Genomic DNA, 24688 nt, shown 5'->3' on the forward strand with positions numbered 1-24688 from the left:
TCCCAGTCTGGTCCTGTGTCCCAGTTTGGTCCTGTGTCCCAGCCTGGTCCTGTGTCCCAGTTCGGTCCTGTGTCCGTGTCTGGTCCTGTGTCCCAGTTCGGTCCTTTGTCCCAGTCTGGTCCTGTGTCCCAGTTCGGTCCTGTGTCACAGTCTTTTCCTGTGTCCCAGTTCGGTCCTGTGTCCCAGTTCGGTCCTGTGTCCCAGTTCGGTCCTGTGTCCCTGTCTGGTCCTGTGTCCCAGTCCGGTCCTATGTCCCAGCCTGGTCGTATGTCCTTGTCTGGTCTTGTGTCCCAGTTTGGTCTTGTGTCCCAGTCCGGTCATGTGTCCCAGTCTGTCCCTGTGTTCCAGTCTGGTCCTGTGACCTAGTCCGGTCCTGTTTCCTAGTCTGGTCCTGTGTCCCAGTTTGGTCCTGTGTCCCAGTCTGGTCCTGTGTCCCAGTTTGGTCTTGTGTCCTAGTCTGGTCCTGTGTCCCAGTCTGGTCCCGTGTCCCAGTCTGGTCCTGTGTCCCAGTCTGGTCCCGTGTCCCAGTCTCTTCCTTTGTCCCAGTCTCGTCCTGTGTACCAGTCTGGTCCTGTGTCCTAGTCTGGTCCTGTTTCTCAGTCTGGTCCTGTGTCCTAGTCTGTTTCTGTGTCCCAGTCCGGTACTCTGTACCAGTCAGGTCCCATGTTCCAGTGTGGTCCCGTGTCTCAGTCTGGTCCTGTGTCCCAGTCCGGTCCTGTCTCCTAGTCCGGTCCTGTTTCCTAGTCTGGTCCTGTGTCCCAGTTTGGTCCTGTGCCCCAGTCTGGTCCTGTGTCCCAGTTTGGTCTTGTATCCCAGTCTGGTCTTTTGTCCCAGTTCGGTCCTGTGTCCCAGTCTGGTCCTGTGTCCCAGTTTGGTGTTGTGTCCCAGCCTGGTCCTGTGTCCCAGTTCGGTCCTGTGTCCTTGTCTGGTCCTGTGTCCCAGTTCGGTCCTGTGTCCCAGTCTGGTCCTGTGTCCCAGCCTGGTCCTGTGTCACAGTCTTTTCCTGTATCCCAGTTCGGTCCTGTGTCCCAGTCTGGTCCTGTGTCCAAGGTTCGGTCCGGTGTCCCTGTCTGGTCCTGTGTCCCAGTCCGGTCCTATGTCCCAGCTTGGTCCTAAGTCCTAGTCTGGTCCTGTGTCCCAGTTTGGTACTGTGTCCCAGTCCGGTCATGTGTCCCAGCCTGTCCCTGTGTTCCAGTCTGGTCCTGTGTCCTAGTCCGGTCCTGTTTCCTAGTCTGGTCCTGTGTCCCAGTTTGGTCCTGTGTCCCAGTCTGGTCCTGTGTCCCAGTTTGGTCTTGTGTCTCAGTCTGGTCCTGTGTCCCAGTCCGGTCCTGTCTCCTAGTCCGGTCCTGTTTCCTAGTCTGGTCCTGTGTCCCAGTTTGGTCTTGTGTCCTAGTCTGGTCCTGTATCCCAGTCCGGTCCTGTGTCCCAGTCTGGTCCTGTGTCCCAGTCCGGTCCCGTGTACCAGTCTTGTCCTTTGTTCCAGTCTGGTCCTGTTTCTCAGTCTGGTCCTGTGTCCTAGTCTGGTCCTGTTTCTCAGTCTGGTCCTGTGTCCTAGTCTGTTCCTGTGTCCCAGTCCGGTCCTCTGTACCAGTCAGGTCCCATGTCCCAGTGTGGTCCCCTGTCTCAGTCTGGTCCTGTGGCCCAGTCCGGTCCTGTGTCCCAGTCTGGTCTTGTGTCCCAGTTTGGTCTTGTGTCTCAGTCCGGTCCTGTGTCCAAGTCTGGTCCTCTGTCCCAGTTTGGTCTTGTGTCCTAGTCTGGTCCTGTGTCCCAGTCCAGTCCTGTGTCCCAGTCCAGTCCTGTGTCCCAGTCTGGTCCTGTGTCCCATTTTGCTCGTGTCCCAGTCCCAGTCCGGTCCTGAGTTTAACATAATTATAAACATATAAACATTTTATTTTAATCCTTAGACGAATCCAGTCAGGTAAGCTGTCCGGAAAGAGCCAATAAGCTATCAGTGTTAATTTTATTGATCAAATATTTTCATCAACAACATATTTTTTTATCGACAAATGCAAAATGATAACTTTAAAAAAACTACCACACATGGATGAAAACTGTAAAGATATTTTCATAAATCAATAAAAAATGGGCCGAAAATACCCGATAGCTAGCATAGCCAATCAGAATTATTGTTATTACTTGGAAAGGCGGGAGGAATGACAAAGAGAGCCAATCAGAATAGGAACTCTTGTACAGTGAAGCTGCAACCAAACGGTTACCTGGGAAGATGCTGTAAACACTTTACCTGTTTGTGTTTCATGATGAAGGATTTTTGGTACAATGTCAACTCCAGAGGGACACAGAACAGCTGACAAAAGGACACATTTTATTTTTGATGTGACACAAAACAAGACGCCATGTAACCTGGTTGGAGAGACTGTTAGCGGCAGAAAGACAACCAAGTTGAAGCGACATTAGCTGTAACGTCATCCAGAACTTCATGCGAAACTACGCAGGCTGACTCTACGTTAAGTTTATTGGCAGCTTATTTTGCAAAGTTAAAGTTCCTTTTGGAAAGAAACGACTCATTATGTTGACATGATAGTAAAAGAAAAAGAAGAAAAAAAAGCCAAAAACGTTTTAGGATGTACACGCTGTGGAAAAAAAGTAAAACTTTTTTTACTTGCTATTTTTCCAACAGTTGCTGCAGATAAACTATTTATTTGAAGAAAAAAGCAAAATAAAGTTTAAAAATAAGTTTGTTTTCAAACAGGTAAAACCTCTGTGTGTCTGAGCAAAGGTTTTACATGTTTTATATGTTGGCAAGTTAGTTGTAAGTTTTTAGACATAACTGTGAAACTTTCATGGAACCTCTAAACTTGCTTCACATTTTACTCTATAAGATACGGTCAACTAAATGTAGTTTAGTCAACTGGAACATTTAGTCGACTAAAACTAGACTTATACTAATGGAATTAGGATGACTAAATTATGACTAAAACTAAACTACATTTTAGTCATGAGACTGTGACAAAAACAAAATCAAAATTTTCCATCACAATGAAGACTTATGTCTATTGAAAGACACACACACGGCGCAACCAGAAGACGTGGTGCGCGGACCAGATGGAAGTGCGCCCGTACAATCCCGCTGCTCGTTGGCGCCTCTTCCTTTCTAACATTTAGAGCAATGACCAGCAGCTCATTTGACTTGTCAGTGTTTGTGCTGTTACTTAAAACTTTTAATCAGGCGCGACACGTCTCCGTCTCATCTCTCTGACATGTGTGTGTGTGAAAACTAGTTCCATCCAGTCCGTCTTTGACCCCACATCTAAACCAGCACCCGTCTGAATGAATAATAAGAGTCACCTGAGACTTTCTTACACCATAAATGTCTGTGCACATGATTTCATGTTTAAAATATCCTAAAACTCCCGAAAGGTCATCCTGAGAGTTACAGTGACATCCTCCTCTGCAGAACAGATCCCTCCCATGCATACACATAGCGACGGACAGCAAACAATGAATAAAACACTCAGCGGCCAGCTTGTGACGCTCTGACCTGCGGCGCAAGCATGAATACACGCATCACATCAACAGCATCCGTCCTAATCTGAGATGGTTAGTAATGCGGCCACCTTATCCAGCATGCAGACCCATCTGTGATGACACATGAGCTCCACCATTTCATAGGAATAAACCCACAAACACACGGCGCTCTGTCTGCATGGGAAATTTGCATTGGGAATGCAACACAGGAAGGCATGATTAATTTCTGCTCATGAAATGAATACAGATTTTGTCATTACATGGCTTGTATCCTCTGCCAAATATTGTAATGTTTCACCCTCCTTTCTTCCCCACTGTGAGTGTTCTGCTGCAATAATAAGGAATAAAAGACAGCTCACAGCTCATAAGCAACACAACTGCTGGTAAATCAGCTAAATCACGGAGCACAACAAAGAGCTGATTGCTCATTAGTATTATGGATCTGCTCCGGTTTAAGCCGCTCCGCGAGATGCAGACAATGCTTAATGATTTAAACGCTGTTTGTTTAAATGCTCACCAGCGGCATTTCATACAGTAAAGATTCAAAGAATGAGACATCATCAAACATCTTGCTAAATTTTATAGCAGCCCCTCATTCTTACTTCACACACACACACACACACACACACACTTCAGTGCGCTTACCTTGGCCTTGCAGATGATGCATCGCAGCCTGTCCTTACTCCTACATCCCTGCAAGAAAACAATGTTCCAGTGTAATTAAGAGACGAGGAGCCATGAAAACCAGCAGCTCTGCAGCCGAGCCGTCTGCAGGACCACATGAAAGAATCGCAACTCGTTTGTTTGTGTTTTGATCAATAAAACTAATTAGTTCTGTTTGCTTATTTTTAACCCAAACGTGTGTCACAGGTAAGAACCTTCATTTAATTACATTTATTAAAAGCCGCCATTGTTTGTCAGCCTTGAGGAACAAAAACACAATATTTCAGAGAAGACATGAAAAGAGGAAAACAACAGCAATGTAGAATATAAACAAACAAAGACGATTTAAAAGAAGCCGCTTCGCCTCCTGCGAGCTGAACCTCGGGGCCAGCAGCTTCCACGCAGAACAAGCCGTTTCTCAGGTTGATGATTTGCAAGCTGGCGCCATCTTAACGAACATGCTAATAACGATAAACACATTTGTACGAACACAGATCCAGAGCGAGCGCGCGTGACGTGCAGAGGAACGTTCTGATAGATGTTAATGGCTCATAATTACACGATGCTACGATTAGGCAATGTGATTTTTATAGAGGACCGTTGCCCCTGGCGCCGTGGCCTGATTGCTGGGAGTGTTGGGCTAATGAATATAAAGCAGGTCTGTTTGCAGTGATGAGAATTATCAACCCATGAGAGAGGAGGGGTGAAGAAGGGGGGGGGGGGGGGGGGGGGGGGGGGGGCTTAACTTGCTATTTGCAACACTTGCAATTAAAAGGAAGCAGGCAGACACAAACACATTCATCACACAGGAGAAACATATCTAATGTATTCCAGTGTTTAAAAGCCTGTTTCTTCATCTCCTCACACCTTCTCTCTCACCTGCATGGAGACTATATTTAGCTCCTCTGCATCACTTTTTCTCTTCCTCCTCTTTCTGCGTTTACATGCAGATCCAGATGTTTGCTCCTGCTCTCCAGCCGTCCGTGGGCCGCGCTCCATCCGGCTGCTGCGGAACAAGCCGTGCCCCCCTCCCCACAGCCTCCACTCCCAATGCCCTTGTACTTTCAGCTGCCAGGGGTTTCACCCCTCCAGGAATGCGCTCCCCATAATGAGGGTCAGAGGTCAAAGTGCTGCCGCGCCTGGAGGCCGGGATCTCCCAGGCACACTCAGTCACTGACGCTGTCCCTATATTTAAATCCTGCCTCAGGACATGTTTTTCAAAGGGCATCTGCTAACTAGTTCCTGGTTACTAATTAGTTTTTGTGCCATGCTATTTGTCTTTGGGAACCTGAACGACGACGAGGGGGTGGTGGGTCTAAAAAAAGGTGCTCTGTTAAAAGACAGGGTTTGGTTTCCTTCAGCGCTGACCACAATCATTCTGATGTGCGAATCAATGTCCGTCTTTTCTGTTCAGGAATTCTTCAGCGATAAAAAAATCGGTGTGATGTCGTTGCTGGATTAGATAAAGATGAGGAATTCTCTCCCTTTTGAAATGTTTTTTCTGTACGAGCAGCCTTCTCGTGCTGCTGCTCCCAGCTGCCTGCTTCTCCCTCACAAGGCAAATCATTATTGGATTACATTTTCTGGTTTCATAAAATGCGGTTAAGAGGCACTTTGGACATATGTGCATGACCTGCTTTCCAGAGATGGCTATCAGAGCAAAAGTGACAGGTCAATTGCTGATTTCTGTTCCATAAAAGGGGACGGGGCTCCCTACCCTGAGCACTCTAAAAGGTTGCACACTCTCTGTCTGCTTCTATGTCTCGCTCTCACACAGAAACACAAAAACTAAAGTAGTGTGGAAGCATCAGTGCACACTCAGCTGAGAGTGAAGCTCAGTGTGTGTGCACGTTCCACGAGCCCGCCTGTGTGTCTGTATATAATTGTATAGTGGGAAGACACACACTTAATGGAAGTGGCTCTTCACTCTGACAGCTGGGTTGTGCAGATGAAAGGTCTGCCGTAGCTGTCTGCCACTTGTGGAGTTTCCAAGAGACAGACAAAGCTCACAGCAGCCGGTGCACACTCTTTTCTCCGATTGATCTGAACTGATCGCTGCACCATGAAGCTAACGTAGAAACACAAAGATGCAGGCGCTGCACTGTTCAGAGGTGCAGATGTGACACAGTTTCCCTGCAGTTCAGGTCAAAGTAGCACTTCATCGGTCCAGCATTCAAGCAACAGCCGCTTTCTCCTGGTCCAGCGTGAAAGTACAAGGTTGGACCATCGTTTCCTCCAGAACTGCATTCATTCTTAGTGCCGAAATTTCAACGTGGTGTTGGATTTAGACACTTTGCTGCATGTTGACATAAAGCATCACAAAGTGGCTGCACATCACCATGAGAATCTCCCGTTCCACCTCATCATGATGAGAATCTCCCGTTCCACCTCATCATGATGAGAATCTCCCGTTCCACCTCATCATGATGAGAATCTCCCGTTCCACCTCATCACTATGAGAATCTCCTATTCCACCTCATCATGATGAGAATCTCCCGTTCCACCTCATCATGATGAGAATCTCCCGTTCCACCTCATCACTATGAGAATCTCCCGTTCCACCTCATCATGATGAGAATCTCCCGTTCCACCTCATCATGATGAGAATCTCCCGTTCCACCTCATCACTATGAAAATCTCCCGTTCCACCTCATCCTGATGAGAATCTCCCGTTCCACCACATCATGATGAGAATCTCTCGTTCCACCTCATCATGATGAGAATCTCCCGTTCCACCTCATCATGATGAGAATCTCCCGTTCCACCTCATCATGATGAGAATCTCCCGTTCCACCTCATCATGATGAGAATCTCGCGTTCCACCTCATCATGATGAGAATCTCCCGTTCCACCTCATCACTATGAGAATCTCCCGTTCCACCTCATCATGATGAGAATCTCCCGTTCCACCTCATCACCATGAGAATCTCCCGTTCCACCACATCATGATGAGAATCTCCCGTTCCACCTCATCACCATGAGAATCTCCCGTTCCACCTCATCATGATGAGAATCTCCCGTTCCACCTCATCACTATGAGAATCTCCCGTTCCACCTCATCATGATGAGAATCTCCCGTTCCACCTCATCACCATGAGAATCTCCCGTTCCACCTCATCACCATGAGAATCTCCCGTTCCACCTCATCACTATGAGAATCTCCCGTTCCACCTCATCATGATGAGAATCTCCCGTTCCACCTCATCACCATGAGAATCTCCCGTTCCACCTCATCACCATGAGAATCTCCCGTTCCACCTCATCACTATGAGAATCTCCCGTTCCACCTCATCATGATGAGAATCTCCCGTTCCACCTCATCATGATGAGAATCTCCCGTTCCACCTCATCACTATGAGAATCTCACGTTCCACCACATCCCAAAGCTGCTCTGCTGGATGTAGATCTGGTGACTGTGGAGCCGTTGGAGGACAGTGAACTCATCATCATGGTGGAGATGATGTGAGCTTTGTGACATGGTGCATCATCCTGCTGGAAGTTTCCATCAGAAGATGCTACACTGTGCTCAGAAAGGGATGGACATGGTCAGCAGCAGGACTCAGGTAGGCTGTGGAGGTTAAACCAGGTCATGTTGGTACTAAGGGGACCAAAGTGGGACCAGAAAACCTCCCCCCATCATTCCACCAGCAGCAGCCTGAAACATTGATCCTGACGGCAGGACGGATCCATGTTGTCATGATGTTTCCAGCAGATTCTGATCCTACCATGTGAATGTGGAGCTGAACTGGAGACTCATCAGACCAGCAACGTTTCTCCATCTTCTATTGTCCAGTTCTGTGTGAATTGTAGCCTCAGTTTCTGCTTGTTTGACTTCCTTTAGTCTTTCTGTCATCTCCAACCAGTCTGTCAGTTCTCCTCTGACCTCTGACATCAGGAAGACCTGATAGTCACAGTCACCTAAATCTCCTTTTTCCTCATTCCGATGCTCAGTTTGAACTTCAGCAAGTCGTCTTCATGCCTACATGACTGGCTGTGCTGAGTTGCTGCCCAGTAATCAGTCAGTCACGTTAACAAGTGGACCTTGTGAAGATGCTGGTGAACATATACTGTCTTTCAAAATGGCTCAAATATTGAAGCCTTCATTTCCCATCATGCAATCATACATCTCTCTCAGCAGAGTTGTAGTTTCTTTTTTCATTTTGTCCTTTAAATCATGTTATTCATCTATTTTATTTTTATAGTATTTTTCATTTCATTTCATTTTCATTCTGCTGTAAATGATGCTCCGCCAAACAACATGGTTTCTGCTTTAAGTCAGCTTGCATCTGCATGATGGAAACAACTTCCTTGCAAGGAATAAAACGTTTGATGCTGCAGATCTCTGCATTAATGTACAGAGACTTTAGTTTGTCACTGAAAAAAGTGCATAGATAAAAACATAAAACATTTCTGGAATCACTGTGATGGACTGGTGAGCTGTCCAGGGTGGACCCTGCCTTTCGCCCAAAGACTGCTGGGATAGGTTCCAGCTGCCCCATGACCCTGGATTGGATTAAGTGGTTGGGAAAATGAATGAATGAATGAACATCACTGGAATTCATTTAGCTGAACTCTTCCAGACTTACGGTTTCACTGAGACCTTTTCCTCCTGCGAGTCAAAATGTTGTGAAGGAGGTCCATAGTGGAACAGCAGAACTGTAACAACTGCTGCCATTAGCATGACAGTGATCACATCACTAAATCTGCCTGAACACAGTATAAGCTCCTAAAACAGCTCTTTCATGTCATATAAGATCAAAACTCCTCTCATGCTGAGGAGGTTTGCAACGTTTATGAGACAGCATCACATCAACACACCTCTCCACCCACTTTTTTTTTAGATTTGATGAAAAATCCTGAAAGGAAACACACTCATCAGACATCCTGGCAGCAGTTTGGTGAAACTTAGTGGAGAGGAGTAATTAATGTGTGCTGCAGCAGGAGTCATGACATGTACGCCACCTACAAACACCAACATCTCCTCAGCTAAAATACGTGGAAGGAGACTTTCTGCTTGAGTTTCGCAGAAAAGCAAAAAAAAAACCAAGTTTTGTTTGAGCAGAACTACCAGTTCAATGAGGACTATAGATGTTAATGAGCTGCTCTGCAGTAGGTGACAGGTGTCGGGTGCATGATAGCCTCCTGGATTTCTGCCAGTCTATTATCAGAGTCTGAGCCTCTGATACGTTATCATTGTTAGCAACCCTCATTAAAAGTAATTGGTGTTGCTATTTGAAACGCAGCTCATTAGGCAGCTATGTTTTGTCTCAATAAGGAATTCTTGGAGGGCGAATGCGTTTATTCACTGTTGGAAATCCAGCACAGATGTTTCCCCCCCCTCTTCACATTTTGACAAGTGGCTGATAAGAAAAAAAAAACAGTCTCAAATTTAAAAATCAAGGCTCCCCACATGGAGAGCGTTTCTCACCCTCTGGATCCACGCAGACAGACACACGTGATGGGCAAGCAAATTCTTGCAGTCACAGAAATTCCTCAGTGGGTTGCTGGTTTGAAGTTCTCCATCCCTGCATATGAAGCACTCTGATGTCTCTGCAGCAGCGGAGGAGAAGGTGGAGGTTAGAAACGCTTTCACACCCAATCAAAAGGCTAATCCATGATTTGACTTAAGATCCATATCAAATGGTCTCCCAAGGAGTCTGCTCCCATTTCCCTATTACAGCATTAAACACACACTTTGCAGTTCCCTTGACCTTTACACGTGTATGTTGTTCCCAGTGGGAATGTGGAAAAGTGATTCTCATCATATCATTCATAAGAAAGCTGACATGACAGGCCAGACATGGAAAACCAAAGCAACGCCGCCTCCTGCTGCTTGTCATTCAGCCATTTTGCCTGCTTCTGCGAACACCTTGTTGAAACCATGTTTCTGTTTTTCATTTCAACTTTTTATTATATTGTGAAATAATAATGCAGTGTGGAGGAACAGGAATTTTCATATTTGCCTTTAAAAGAGGAAACTTTGCTGGTGTGTTAAACAGCTTCATATTTCTGTTCATTATTCAGATACATTTACACCAACTTAAATGAAAAGTAACTAAAGTAGACAAAAATGTAGACAAGTGATGAAAGATGGATTCAAAAAGACCTCAGATGTTGTCTGTTTGTTGTACGACAGCTACATCTAGTCATATGAACACAGTGAAGATTACTTGTTCCAAACTGAGCATAAGAATGAAGAAGAAAAGCAGATTTAAGTGACTTTGAATGCAGCATGGTTGTTGGTCTGAGTGTTTACTGGGATTTTCACACACAACCATCTCTAGTGTTTCCAGAGAAGGTCTGAAGAAGAGAAAATATCCAGCGAGCAGCAGTTTGTCTGGACCAGAATGTCTGGTTGATGTCAGAGGTCAGAGGAGAATGGACAGACTGGTTGGAGATGATGGAAAGACAACAGGAAGTCCAGTAAGCACTGGTTCCATCCAAGATCTGCAGAACATCATCTATGAACATACAACACGTCCAGCCTGGAAGCAGATGGTCTCCAGCAGCAGAAGACCACAGCGGGTTCCCTCCTGTCAGTAAGAACAGGAAACTGAGGCTACAATTCACACAGACTCACCAGAACTGGACAATAGAAGATGGAGAAACGTTGCTGTCTCCACCATGACGATGAGTTCACTGTCCTCCAACGGCCTCCACAGTCACCAGATCTACATCCAGCAGAGCAGCTTTGGGACGTGGTGGAACGGGAGATTCTCATCATGATGAGGTGGAACGGGAGATTCTCATCATGATGAGGTGGAACGGGAGATTCTCATGGTGATGAGGTGGAACGGGAGATTCTCATCATGATGAGGTGGAACGGGAGATTCTCATGGTGATGAGGTGGAACGAGAGATTCTCATCATGATGAGGTGGAACGGGAGATTCTCATGGTGATGAGGTGGAACGGGAGATTCTCATCATGATGAGGTGGAACGGGAGATTCTCATCATGATGAGGTGGAACGGGAGATTCTCATGGTGATGAGGTGGAACGGGAGATTCTCATCATGATGAGGTGGAACGGGAGATTCTCATCATGATGAGGTGGAACGGGAGATTCTCATCATGATGAGGTGGAACGGGAGATTCTCATCATGATGAGGTGGAACGAGAGATTCTCATCATGATAGGGTGGAACGGGAGATTCTCATCATGATGACGTGGAACGGGAGATTCTCATCATGATGAGGTGGAACGGGAGATTCTCATGGTGATGAGGTGGAACGGGAGATTCTCATCATGATGAGGTGGAACGGGAGATTCTCATCATGATGAGGTGGAACGGGAGATTCTCATGGTGATGAGGTGGAACGGGAGATTCTCATCATGATGAGGTGGAACGGGAGATTCTCATCATGATGAGGTGGAACGAGAGATTCTCATCATGATGAGGTGGAACGGGAGATTCTCATCATGATGAGGTGGAACGGGAGATTCTCATCATGATGAGGTGGAACGAGAGATTCTCATCATGATGAGGTGGAACGGGAGATTCTCATGGTGATGAGGTGGAACGGGAGATTCTCATGGTGATGAGGTGGAACGGGAGATTCTCATCATGATGAGGTGGAACGGGAGATTCTCATGGTGATGAGGTGGAACGAGAGATTCTCATCATGATAGGGTGGAACGGGAGATTCTCATGATGATGAGGTGGAACGGGAGATTCTCATCATGATGAGGTGGAACGGGAGATTCTCATCATGATGAGGTGGAACGGGAGATTCTCATCATGATGAGGTGGAACGGGAGATTCTCATGGTGATGAGGTGGAACGGGAGATTCTCATCATGATGAGGTGGAACGGGAGATTCTCATCATGATGAGGTGGAACGGGAGATTCTCATCATGATGAGGTGGAACGAGAGATTCTCATCATGATAGGGTGGAACGGGAGATTCTCATCATGATGAAGTGGAACGGGAGATTCTCATCATGATGACGTGGAACGGGAGATTCTCATGGTGATGAGGTGGAACGGGAGATTCTCATCATGATGTGGTGGAACGGGAGATTTTCATCATGATGAGGTGGAACGGGAGATTCTCATGGTGATGAGGTGGAACGGGAGATTCTCATCATGATGTGGTGGAACGGGAGATTTTCATCATGATGTGGTGGAACGGGAGATTTTCATCATGATGAGGTGGAACGGGAGATTCTCATCATGATGAGGTGGAACGGGAGATTCTCATGGTGATGAGGTGGAACGGGAGATTCTCATCATGATGAGGTGGAACGGGAGATTCTCATCATGATGAGGTGGAACGAGAGATTCTCATCATGATGAGGTGGAACGGGAGATTCTCATCATGATGAGGTGGAACGGGAGATTCTCATCATGATGAGGTGGAACGAGAGATTCTCATCATGATGAGGTGGAACGGGAGATTCTCATGGTGATGAGGTGGAACGGGAGATTCTCATGGTGATGAGGTGGAACGGGAGATTCTCATCATGATGAGGTGGAACGGGAGATTCTCATGGTGATGAGGTGGAACGGGAGATTCTCATCATGATGAGGTTGAACGGGAGATTCTCATGGTGATGAGGTGGAACGGGAGATTCTCATGGTGATGAGGTGGAACGGGAGATTCTCATCATGATGAGGTGGAACAGGAGATTCTCATCATGATGAGGTGGAACGGGAGATTCTCATCATGATGAGGTGGAACGAGAGATTCTCATCATGATAGGGTGGAACGGGAGATTCTCATCATGATGAGGTGGAACGGGAGATTCTCATGGTGATGAGGTGGAACGGGAGATTCTCATGGTGATGAGGTGGAACGGGAGATTCTCATCATGATGAGGTGGAACGGGAGATTCTCATCATGATGAGGTGGAACGGGAGATTCTCATGGTGATGAGGTGGAACGGGAGATTCTCATCATGATGAGGTGGAACGGGAGATTCTCATCATGATGAGGTGGAACGGGAGATTCTCATGGTGATGAGGTGGAACGGGAGATTCTCATCATGATGAGGTGGAACGGGAGATTCTCATCATGATGAGGTGGAACGGGAGATTCTCATCATGATGAGGTGGAACGAGAGATTCTCATCATGATGAGGTGGAACGGGAGATTCTCATCATGATGAGGTGGAACGGGAGATTCTCATCATGATGAGGTGGAACGAGAGATTCTCATCATGATGAGGTGGAACGGGAGATTCTCATGGTGATGAGGTGGAACGGGAGATTCTCATGGTGATGAGGTGGAACGGGAGATTCTCATCATGATGAGGTGGAACGGGAGATTCTCATGGTGATGAGGTGGAACGGGAGATTCTCATCATGATGAGGTGGAACGGGAGATTCTCATCATGATGAGGTTGAATGGGAGATTCTCATGGTGATGAGGTGGAACGGGAGATTCTCATCATGATGAGGTTGAACGGGAGATTCTCATGGTGATGAGGTGGAACGGGAGATTCTCATCATGATGAGGTTGAACGGGATATTCTCATGGTGATGAGGTGGAACGGGAGATTCTCATGGTGATGAGGTGGAACGGGAGATTCTCATCATGATGAGGTTGAACGGGAGATTCTCACGGTGATGAGGTGGAACGGGAGATTCTCATGGTGATGAGGTGGAACGGGAGATTCTCATCATGATGAGGTTGAACGGGAGATTCTCATGGTGATGAGGTGGAACGGGAGATTCTCATCATGATGAGGTGGAACGAGAGATTCTCATCATGATGAGGTGGAACGGGAGATTCTCATCATGATGAGGTGGAACGGGAGATTCTCATCATGATGAGGTGGAACGAGAGATTCTCATCATGATGAGGTGGAACGGGAGATTCTCATGGTGATGAGGTGGAACGGGAGATTCTCATGGTGATGAGGTGGAACGGGAGATTCTCATCATGATGAGGTGGAACGGGAGATTCTCATGGTGATGAGGTGGAACGGGAGATTCTCATCATGATGAGGTGGAACGGGAGATTCTCATCATGATGAGGTTGAACGGGAGATTCTCATGGTGATGAGGTGGAACGGGAGATTCTCATCATGATGAGGTTGAACGGGAGATTCTCATGGTGATGAGGTGGAACGGGAGATTCTCATCATGATGAGGTTGAACGGGATATTCTCATGGTGATGAGGTGGAACGGGAGATTCTCATGGTGATGAGGTGGAACGGGAGATTCTCATCATGATGAGGTTGAACGGGAGATTCTCACGGTGATGAGGTGGAACGGGAGATTCTCATGGTGATGAGGTGGAACGGGAGATTCTCATCATGATGAGGTTGAACGGGAGATTCTCATGGTGATGAGGTGGAACGGGAGATTCTCATCATGATGAGGTGGAACGGGAGATTCTCATCATGATGAGGTTGAACGGGATATTCTCATGGTGATGAGGTGGAACGGGAGATTCTCATGGTCATGTGCAGCAACTGTGTGATACTTCATGTCAATATGGAGCAAACTCTCTTAGGAATGTTTCTAATATCTTGTTGAATCTGTGACACCAGGAATTAAAGTCTTTCTTGATGAAAAAGTCATCCGAACCTTGAATTAGCAAGGCTGACCTGATAAAGTGGCTGATGAGTTTCTCATTGGCCTCAGACCATAAACATGCTATAAATCCACTGAGAGAAGTTCTGAATGATCTTTGAACAGTTGTTTGTTTTCAGGTAAAACTGAATTTGAACTCTGAGATAACTTCACCATCTTCCCTTCATGTACTCTCCCATAGAAGATCAAGAGAGGATTTGGGCGTAGGGATATGTATTTTAGTTTGTTCTGTCAGTCTGTAGCTGCATTTTCATTACATCTTTTTACAAAATAAAAGCGATAGATAAGTTCTGACAAACAACAGCTGCGATTTGCAGATGTTTTCATTCAACAGCGTTCAGCGCTTAAACGTCAGTTCTCGTAAAATCTTATTTGGGTGACGAGATTTCATGAGAGTTGTGACTCATGCAAGGTAGCCCCATGGAGTTATTTTGGCGTTTTCTACTTGCTGTGGGAAATTTGCTGCAGCTTTTCATAGCTTTAACCCTCATTTTCTTTTCGAACTGGTCACAACCCCCATGTCATGTCTGTGGACACGTAAATCCAAAAAAAGTGTTTCCATTACACTTTTGCAAAATATTTCTCTCTTGAACTGACTAAAAAACCACCTCAGGAGGGCGTAACAACTTTTTAGCGATATTTGAGCCTTTTTTTTCGTCATGTGGGTGTTTCTATTAGCGTTTATTTAGTACAATATTTAGTTTTTGCACAGTTCTAGTTGGAAATGCACTTTGTGACTATTGAGTTTTATTGTAAGACTGACTTCACATTGAACGTACTCAGGTCCCACATTTCAGCGCTGTTGTTTAGTTGGTAGAACCAGCCGTTCACCAATCAGGGTTCGTGGTTAAGTCGGCATGTGGAGACGTTCTTGGACAAAATGCTGAACTGAAAGTTATTTGTTTTTTTTTTTGTTTGTTTTTTTTTTTTTGTTTTTTTTTTTTTTTTTGATCTCTTTCTTTTGTTTTTTTTTTTGTTTTTTTATGTTCTCTTTTCTGTTCTCTTTCTGCCCCTTTCCTGTCCTTTCCGGTCGGGTCCAGCAGCATAAACTCTGTAATACAAGCTATTATCCAAAACAAATTGAAAAATAAAATAAGAATCAAGAAATACAAGGGGATCATTACATCTACAAAAGTTCCCCTTGGCAAAATAAATTTGCTCAGCAGAACACAGCATCCAGAACATCAGTCTGCTTGCTTAAATGCTGGACAAGACAAAAAAAAAAACAAAAAAAAAAAACAAAAAAAAAACTGAAAGTTATTTGGATGTCAATGTGTACATATATCGTAAGTTAATGGTTGAGAAGACCAGAAAAACATTGTACAGCAGTGTCTATTTCCAGACAAATATGAGGGAGTTCAGTGTTGAAAGACCTGCATTCATTGTCGCCTCTGACCTCTGACCAATCACACCCAAGAAGTGGGCGGGACACGACGGCAACATTTCAACACAGAGGATAAGAAGCTGATTTTGCTCGCAGCTGCAGAGGTTTTATGTCAGCTAAAACGAGCACTATGTGAGGACAAGAACGGATGATGTGGATACAAACGCTGACATTTGTCCATTAAACCGTAACGGCATCACTTCCTGCTGACAGAGACAGAATCATGACACAGCTGGATTTAAATGTCTCACACCATTACTGCTCAGATTTCACTTTAAGTTTGAATATTGCCAGAGAGAAGTAATCTATTCTTAAGAAAGAACAGGAACATAAAGAGAACACCTCATTATTTTAACATGTTCACACATAAACAATGGCAGCAGACTGTCCTATTTCACACAATTAACCACATTTAGGCTGAACGTAGAAGTTTTGTCTGTCCCCTGTGTTGGGTACGAGTGTAATTTGGTCTGTTTTCACAGGTCTTAGCAGTCCGTCACTTGATGCAGAAAATGAAGCAACACCACCAGAAATCACAGGGGCAGCGTAGAGTTGTATCGCTGACACACAACCAGCCAATGGACAAACCAGAGAAGAAGAAGCGGAATAGGAAGAATATGCAGAAACCACCAAATAAAAAGCTTCTATAAGAGACGCAGAAGAAGCTGAGAACAGCAAAAAATTTTGTGTTTTATTCTTCTTCTGGTGTTTTTGGACGATTGTAAAAAAACTTTATAGCAGTGCTTTACTGCTCCAACCAGAGTCAAAACGTGGAAGTGAACTGAAGCCAACACTGCCCACTGGTGGGTGGCCATGTCCGGTCCTCCAGACCTGCACGTGTTGGGAGTTTCCCTGCTGCAACACACCTGATGCACATCAGCAGAGTTTGATGTCAAGCTCTGCACACGTCTGCTGATTTCATTCAGGTGTGTTGCAGCAGGGAAACTGCTAACATGTGAAGGTCTGCGGCTCTTGAGGACCAGACATGGCCACCCCCGACGTAGAAGATGCATGGAAGTATGAGGACATCGGTGTCTGAAATGGACGTCCACATTTACGTACGTAAGGGAGCAGAAATGGGTCTTAAGATGTTAACACCAAAAGAAGCAAAGTATCCCTTTAACTAAGACTTAAAGCCTGAAGAGGGATCATACATCATGTGACAGGTGGTCCCGGTCGAGTTTACGCTCATTCTCTCTTTTGTCGACATGCTCCGACCAGCGCCTCTGATTTACCAGCAAACTGCCAGTATCTCTCTCCCAGTGATGAATCCGAGCAGCAGCTTTGAAGTTAAACATCGGACAGTGTAGCCAGAAGCCAGATTAGCTGGTTTCATCCCATGAAAACACCGGGAGACAGCAGCGAGGGTTGGCTGTCGTTTGTGTAGAGGAGGAGTGGGGGGGGGGGGGGCTGCTGCCTCAGAAGCTCCTGTCTCTTCTGGGCTTCTTGTTTGAAGCGCATCGCTTCAGGTGAAAATCTAACTTCAGATGAAAAATGTTTTAATCAAAGGCTGGCTTTTTAATGGAAGCCATCAGAGTCTGTGTAAGCAGATTTTATCACTGACCAGGCATGTATCTCTCCCAGCATCAACGTGTCTGACACGAGCTGGGAAACACAAGAAACAGTTCAACCTTCTGGGGGGTACGGGGCAGAATCTGATGTTTCCAGATGAATGTGTGCTGTTTGGCTGCCTCTTGCTTTTCCTCCCCAGTCCTGACAACAACCACCTGGCCTAAACTTTCCCAACTACCACCGTGTCACAGTTCATCTGCTGGCTTCACACTTAATATGAGCTTTAGTCAGATTTGAGTCTTGTCAGGATAACTTTGTGCTGAAGCGTTAGCAGAAAATAATGGAGCATGGTAGAGACATACCTACAGAGAAAGACAGTCTAAACAGGGAGTCCTCAAGTTTCAACAGCCTGACCTAAAATATTTGCAAAGTGACTGTGATGGCAGGTTCTCCAATTATACCCACAAGTCCTTTTTAATGTTTCACTCCCCTGAATCTGTGCAGCTTTTACGATCATTATGGCAAGCCCCGAGGCACTTCTGCAACTAAATAACAGCACTGCTGCTGAGAAAATAAGTAGAGAACAACATTACAACAGAGATGTAAACATGCGGCATGTCAGTCGCAGCCCGGCTGACATGCCTGCATGATCTGTGACTCCCATAATTAACTGTCAGCAGTGTCAGTGTTCGGCTGTGTTTCACATGAAGGAGGGTGCTCGACTAACTGGCTGAAGTCGCCCACTTTGCACGATTGAACAGCGAAGAAAACTTCCTCTTTGCAGCAGCAGCAGCAGCAGCAGCTCTTTCTTTACTGTGTTGTCTCTGATGATAAGCTCGCAAAACCAACGGTTTTTGTGCCACTTGACTCTCTGGGTTTGGTTTTAGTTGCAGGCAGACTTTTGTGTTTTTCTCTAATTTGCTGCAGTTTCATTCCCACCAATCGCATGAAGGAAGACGGCACGAAGGTGGAGGCTCTCCTCTGCGCAGATGCAGAGTCATCTGATGTATCTGGAACCCTGGACGGTGCGCTACCAAGTAAACAAGTGAGGAGAACGCCAGATCTGCATCATTTAATCGCCCGTTGAATTGCTAACGACCTCATTAACAAAAGAAGGATGGGAAACCAGCATGGCCTGGGCGAGGAAGCGTCCGTGTGACAGCCATCTGGCTGCGATGGGGGTGGGGTGGGGTGGCAAGGGGGGTGGGGAACGTCACAAATTCCAGACACAGGATGAGAGCATCTCTACATGGAGGCAGGGATTGCTGAAACTTACAACAGCTTGTCTTTATTTAAATGATTTGATAAAAAAACATGAGTAAGGTCACGAGTTACACAAAGTGGAAAGTAGCAGAACCATAAAACCAACGATGGAGGTTCTCTATGTCACAAGAATCTCAAAGCTTCCAGGTCCGCGTCTTTTTCTCCTGTTGCAATGGTGAAATGAGGACAATAGATGGATTTACTCAGAGTTTTGCAGTACTCAAATACAGGAATCATACACATTACATGTCCTGTATGGTTATGTCATAGACTAAGGCTCAAAAGTTTGGAATCGCCTGGAAGTTTATTCACTTTCCATGAAAACTGAAAAGAAATGAGTATAAATATTACAAAGAGCAAACAAGCAGGACATGCCAACATGGATGGATCGCTGCCCGACAGACCTCCCTGCTCTCTAGCTGCTCATTACCTCCACCAAGAGGGTTATGTTTTTACCGTCGTTTATCTGTTTGTCTGTCTGTTTGGCTTTCAGGAGTAGTTGGAAATGTGGAAAGGAAGAACTGATTGGTGGTGATCCGGATTGCCGTTTGGAGCCAGGAACTTTTTTAAGGCATTGGTGGAGGATTGCGCTCTCCGAGTGTTTTTTTCTAGTTTTTCAAGGTAAACCGATAAGATTTCACACCATGTGTCCCACAAGGTGGATTGGCTTGATGGGGTCTCCCTTCATACGCTGCATTCAAGGTTCTGGTCAGAGACTGCGCTGGCCACTCCGTGACCGTTATAAATCTGGATGACTGCTTACTGTAGAAGCATTAATATGACACATTTTAAAGGTCTTTTAGGGTCGCTGTCCTGTTGTAGGAGGAAACTGGCACCAATCAGTCATCGTCCACAGGGTCTTCAAGGTTCCTTCCACGCTGTACAAATGTCCTTATTTACCACCCCAAAGCACCCAGACCATCACGCAAACACCTGAAACTTCAACTCATCTGTCCACAACACCTTCTTCCAGTCCTCCAAGTGTCCCATGCCAGCACTCTTTTGCTCATCTCAATCTCTTCTTTTTGTTCACCAGTCTGAGATATGAAGTCCAGCATCCTGAACTGGTGATACTGACTGGTATTTAATGGGTACAGTTCAGTGCAACTGCATGTGCAGTCTTTAACTGCACATTTGCAGATGTGGTCTTCTTGTACAGTTATTTATGGGGGTCTTCCACTCTTTCTTCTGTCCTTCTTACAGCCAGTTTTTGCAGCTGTCTGAAAGGAGTAATTAACGGCATGATGAGAAATTTTAAGTTTTCCTGCAATTTCATGCTCTGAATAGTTTTTTTTCCTTTCTAAACACTGCAGTAGACTGGCAGGTGTCTTTCTGGCCATTCTGAGCCTGTAAATGAACAAACTACTGATGCTCCATTTAACAAACCAACCTGAAGCATGCCATGCTTCCTTGTTGGTGCAACGGCTTAAAAAACGATTACCTTCAAGTATACACACACACACACACACACACACACACACACACACATATATATACATATATATATATATATATATATATATATATATATATATATATATATATATATATATATATATATATATATATATATATATATATATATTTATATATATATATATATATATATATATATATATATACACATATAAGTGTATAGGTTGATGGAGGGGGGATGATGGCGTAGGGTTCTTCTTCTGGAGCTGACCTCTTTGTTCCAGTGAAAAGGAACTCTGGTTGCTTCAGTACACTAGAGACTTTGGACAACTCATGTTCCTGACTTTATGGGAACAGCTTTAGGAAGGTTCCTTCCTGGTCATGACTGCACACCAGGACACAAAGTTGGCTCCATAAAGACATGATGAGCCAGTTTGGTGTGGAAGAACCTGACTGGTCTGCCCAGGATCCTGACCTCAGCAGGACAGAACACCTTTGAGGTGAACTAGAGTGGAAACTGCGAGCCGCATCTTCCGGTTCAACATCAGTGTCTGACCTCCCTAATGTGCTTCTGGAGAATGGTCAACATTTCCCATAAACACACTCCTACACCAGGTGGAAAGTTTTCCCAGGAAACCTGAAGCTGACACAAGTTCAAAGGAGGCCGACATCATATTAAACCCTTCAGACGGAGAACGGGACGTCTCTTCAGTTCACACGTATGTAAAGACAGATGAGCCAACATGTTGGCAATGTAGTTTAGTAAAACCTTTCCAAATAATCTGTTACCTTCAAGAAGTACACATAAAATATAATTTAGTGTTTTTCAGGAGGGTCGTTTCGCTACACCACACTTCTGATCCTTTTCTCATCAACCTGTAAATATTAGCAGTCAGAAAGACAACCAGCCAGGTTCCTGCAGAAGCTGCAGTTTGTAGAGCCTCGTTTCCAGCTTCACTTCTGGTGCTTTTGTTGTCATTTCAGGTTGTTCACATCATGAAATTCTCTGAGTTAGGGTGAAAGTTCAGGGAAGTACGCAGAGTGAGGTCTTCATGATTCTTACTCCTAATTATCTGTTATAACTGTAGAGTTAAGTCCAGGTTTAAGCTAACATGAGTCTGGATTTAAAGGAAAGGATGCCTCTGATGGGTTAGCTTCCAATAATCTCAGATATGATTGATTCTTTTCTGCATTTAATGTCAAGTTTTTCTGTTATTCTTCAACTTTGTAGTCATGATCTGTTAGTTTTTGACAGTGGAGTCTGTAGAACACTGCCCTGAAAGTCTGACTTAAAGATGTCAACAAACAGACGTGACAGCTTTTATACACAACATGCAGAAACTACATACCGATGAACAGACTTCTACACGACTCTGCAGGAGACAGTGGTTGGTACTGACTGCCCATTGCTCTGTTGTTGTTGTTGGGAGGAAAACTTCCTCTTCCCTCCTCTGAGACTTTACAGACAGCAGCAACTCCTTCCACGTCCTGTTAACAACCTCTGCTTACTCTCGCTGCACACTCTCAGACTTCCAGGAGCAAACTAATACGTCAAAAAAGAAGTTTTACAGCTGCATGTCTGCAGTTCTTCTGCCCTCTCTGACAGCTGATCGCTCACTCTGTTTTTGTTTCTACGGAAGTTATGAAAGAGAGCAGCCAATTACATTTGAGTACTGGAACACGTCAGGACAGGAAGCTGCATGAAGAAATGAAAAAAACCAGTGAAGTCAGTGCCGCCTCAGATGGTCTGAGACCAGATGCTGAGAGCAGTAAACACATGATCCAAACACAACACACACAAGAGGAAAGTCTCTCTAAAAACCTGTTTTTGCTTGTTTAAGGTAAAAAAGAAAAAGTCTGTTTGACAATGAAGAAGAAGAAGAAGAGAAAAACAATGCTGTGTCACAACAAGCCATGCAAGAGCTGTGCTGGGAAATGACTAACTGGCTCAGGAATTTCCCAACACATCGTTTTACATTTACAAACACGAGCGGAAAGTTCAGCGCAGAGTAACCGTTGTGGTATTTATTTGTTCCTTCAGCTATGTAGGCCACCACCAACTGCTTCCTTTACCTGAGCCTGAATCCATTCCCCCTCCATCCAGGTCTACAGAACACTGTGTCATCATGCATTTCCTCTACAGTCAGCAGATTGTAGTGCAAACTGGGGGCAAAACCAAATCCCGTCCTTAAACCAGTTACTGTGCTTCATTACGGTTTTTGGAGAAAATAAAAGTGACATTTCTGAAATTTCAACAAAGTACAATTGTGATTTGTTGCTAACTAAATTGAATGGTGTTTAGCGTAATCCTGGTAAAATCTCATCCCACGAGACTCCCCTTTAAGGAGGATGGATTGTTTTAGGGTTTTCCACTCACTGTGGTGGATTTGCTTTTTACAGCTTTTCCTCCTCATTTCCCATTCTGATTACCTCTGCCAAGGAGGTGGCAGAGTGATTCTGTCTGTTTGTTTGTTTGTTTGTTTGTTTGTTTGTTAGTAACTTTACACTCTTCACTGTTTCTGATAACTAACTTTGATTCCATTCAACCCTGGGAGTGATCCGGATCAGCATCTGGATGCAGGAATGTTGTGAAGGATTCTTCCTCAGTGTGAGATACGACCATTTTCAGTAAATCTGCATATAATTCCACAATAAAGGGTGAGAAAATCCAGAAGAAGTTCCCAACAGGTTCTCCAAGATATCAAATGTAGATGTGGATCCTGGCAAGATTCTAGATACTACCATCCATATCAGGAAAAACATACTGGATACTACCATCCATATCAGGAAAAACATACTGGATACTACCATCCAGATCAGGAACAACATTCTGGATACTACCATCCAGATCAGGAACAACATTCTGGATACTACCATCCAGATCAGGAACAACATTCTGGATACTACCATCCAGATCAGGAACAACATTCTGGATACTACCATCCAGAACAGGAACATTCTGGATACTACCATCCAGATCAGGAACAACATTCTGGATACTACCATCCAGAACAGGAACATTCTGGATACTACCATCCATATCAGGAAAAACATACTGGATACTACCATCCATATCAGGAAAAACATACTGGATACTACCATCCAGAACAGGAACATTCTGGATACTACCATCCAGATCAGGAACAACATTCTGGATACTACCATCCAGATCAGGAACAACATTCTGGATACTACCATCCAGATCAGGAACAACATTCTGGATACTACCATCCAGAACAGGAACAACATTCTGGATACTACCATCCAGATCAGGAACAACATTCTGGATACTACCATCCAGATCAGGAACAACATTCTGGATACTACCATCCAGAACAGGAACATTCTGGATACTACCATCCAGATCAGGAACAACATTCTGGATACTACCATCCAGAACAGGAACATTCTGGATACTACCATCCAGATCAGGAAAAACATACTGGATACTACCATCTAGAACAGGAACAACATTCTGGATACTACCATCCAGATCAGGAACAACATTCTGGATACTACCATCCAGATCAGGAAAAACATACTGGATACTACCATCCAGAAAAGGAACAACATTCTAGATACTACCATCCAGAACAGGAACATTCTGGATACTACCATCCAGAACAGGAACAACATTCTGGATACTACCATCCAGATCAGGAACAACATTCTGGATACTACCATCCAGAACAGGAACATTCTGGATACTACCATCTAGAACAGGAACAACATTCTGGATACTACCATCTAGAACAGGAACAACATTCTGGATACTACCATCCAGATCAGGAACAACATTCTGGATACTACCATCCAGAACAGGAACATTCTGGATACTACCATCCAGATCAGGAACAACATTCTGGATACTACCATCCAGAACAGGAACATTCTGGATACTACCATCTAGAACAGGAACAACATTCTGGATACTACCATCTAGAACAGGAACAACATTCTGGATACTACCATCCAGATCAGGAACAACATTCTGGATACTACCATCCAGATCAGGAACAACATTCTGGATACTACCATCCAGAACAGGAACAACATTCTGGATACCACCATCCAGATCGGGAACAACATTCTGGATACTACCATCCAGAACAGGAACAACTTTTCTTCACTGCAGGAAACACCACAATATAGCCGAAACACTATGGATTCATTATCAATGAATATGGAATTTGATAGTGGATCAATAAATGATGGCTGTAAGACCAGAACATTAGCAGGAAATTACTATATGAGCTGCTTGATGGAGGTCTGCACTTTCACATGGATTTCTTTATAACTCTTTGTCAAACATTTTGTTGTTTTCTATCAAGGAAGGTGGTTATAATTTTGTCTTTATTAGCTAAAAGATTTCCATCTCTTCCTACGTCCATATCATGTCATCTTTACTGGAAATGAACTGGACA

The 24688-nt window shown here is 44.8% G+C and overlaps 1 protein-coding gene across 1 annotated transcript in view; it reads right to left on the reverse strand.

The window, feature by feature from the left end:
• Positions 1-21821, reverse strand: part of LOC306759980 (uncharacterized protein) — a gene marked incomplete at its 3' end in the record, with an annotated part of 123439 nt that extends 101618 nt beyond the window's left edge. Inside the window, exons 1-3 of the mRNA XM_079245726.1 lie at positions 21614-21821; positions 9578-9699; positions 4132-4179 (exon numbers count right to left, since the gene is read on the reverse strand). Of these exons, the coding sequence (XP_079101852.1) occupies positions 4132-4179; positions 9578-9699; positions 21614-21671 (228 nt within the window). The 5' untranslated portion in view covers positions 21672-21821. The remainder of the gene's footprint in view (positions 1-4131; positions 4180-9577; positions 9700-21613) is intronic.
• Positions 21822-24688: the final 2867 nt, after the last annotated feature.

This window comes from Telmatherina bonti (genome assembly GCF_933228915.1).
Source record: "Telmatherina bonti genome assembly, chromosome: 8".
NCBI classification, from domain to species: domain Eukaryota; kingdom Metazoa; phylum Chordata; class Actinopteri; order Atheriniformes; family Telmatherinidae; genus Telmatherina; species Telmatherina bonti.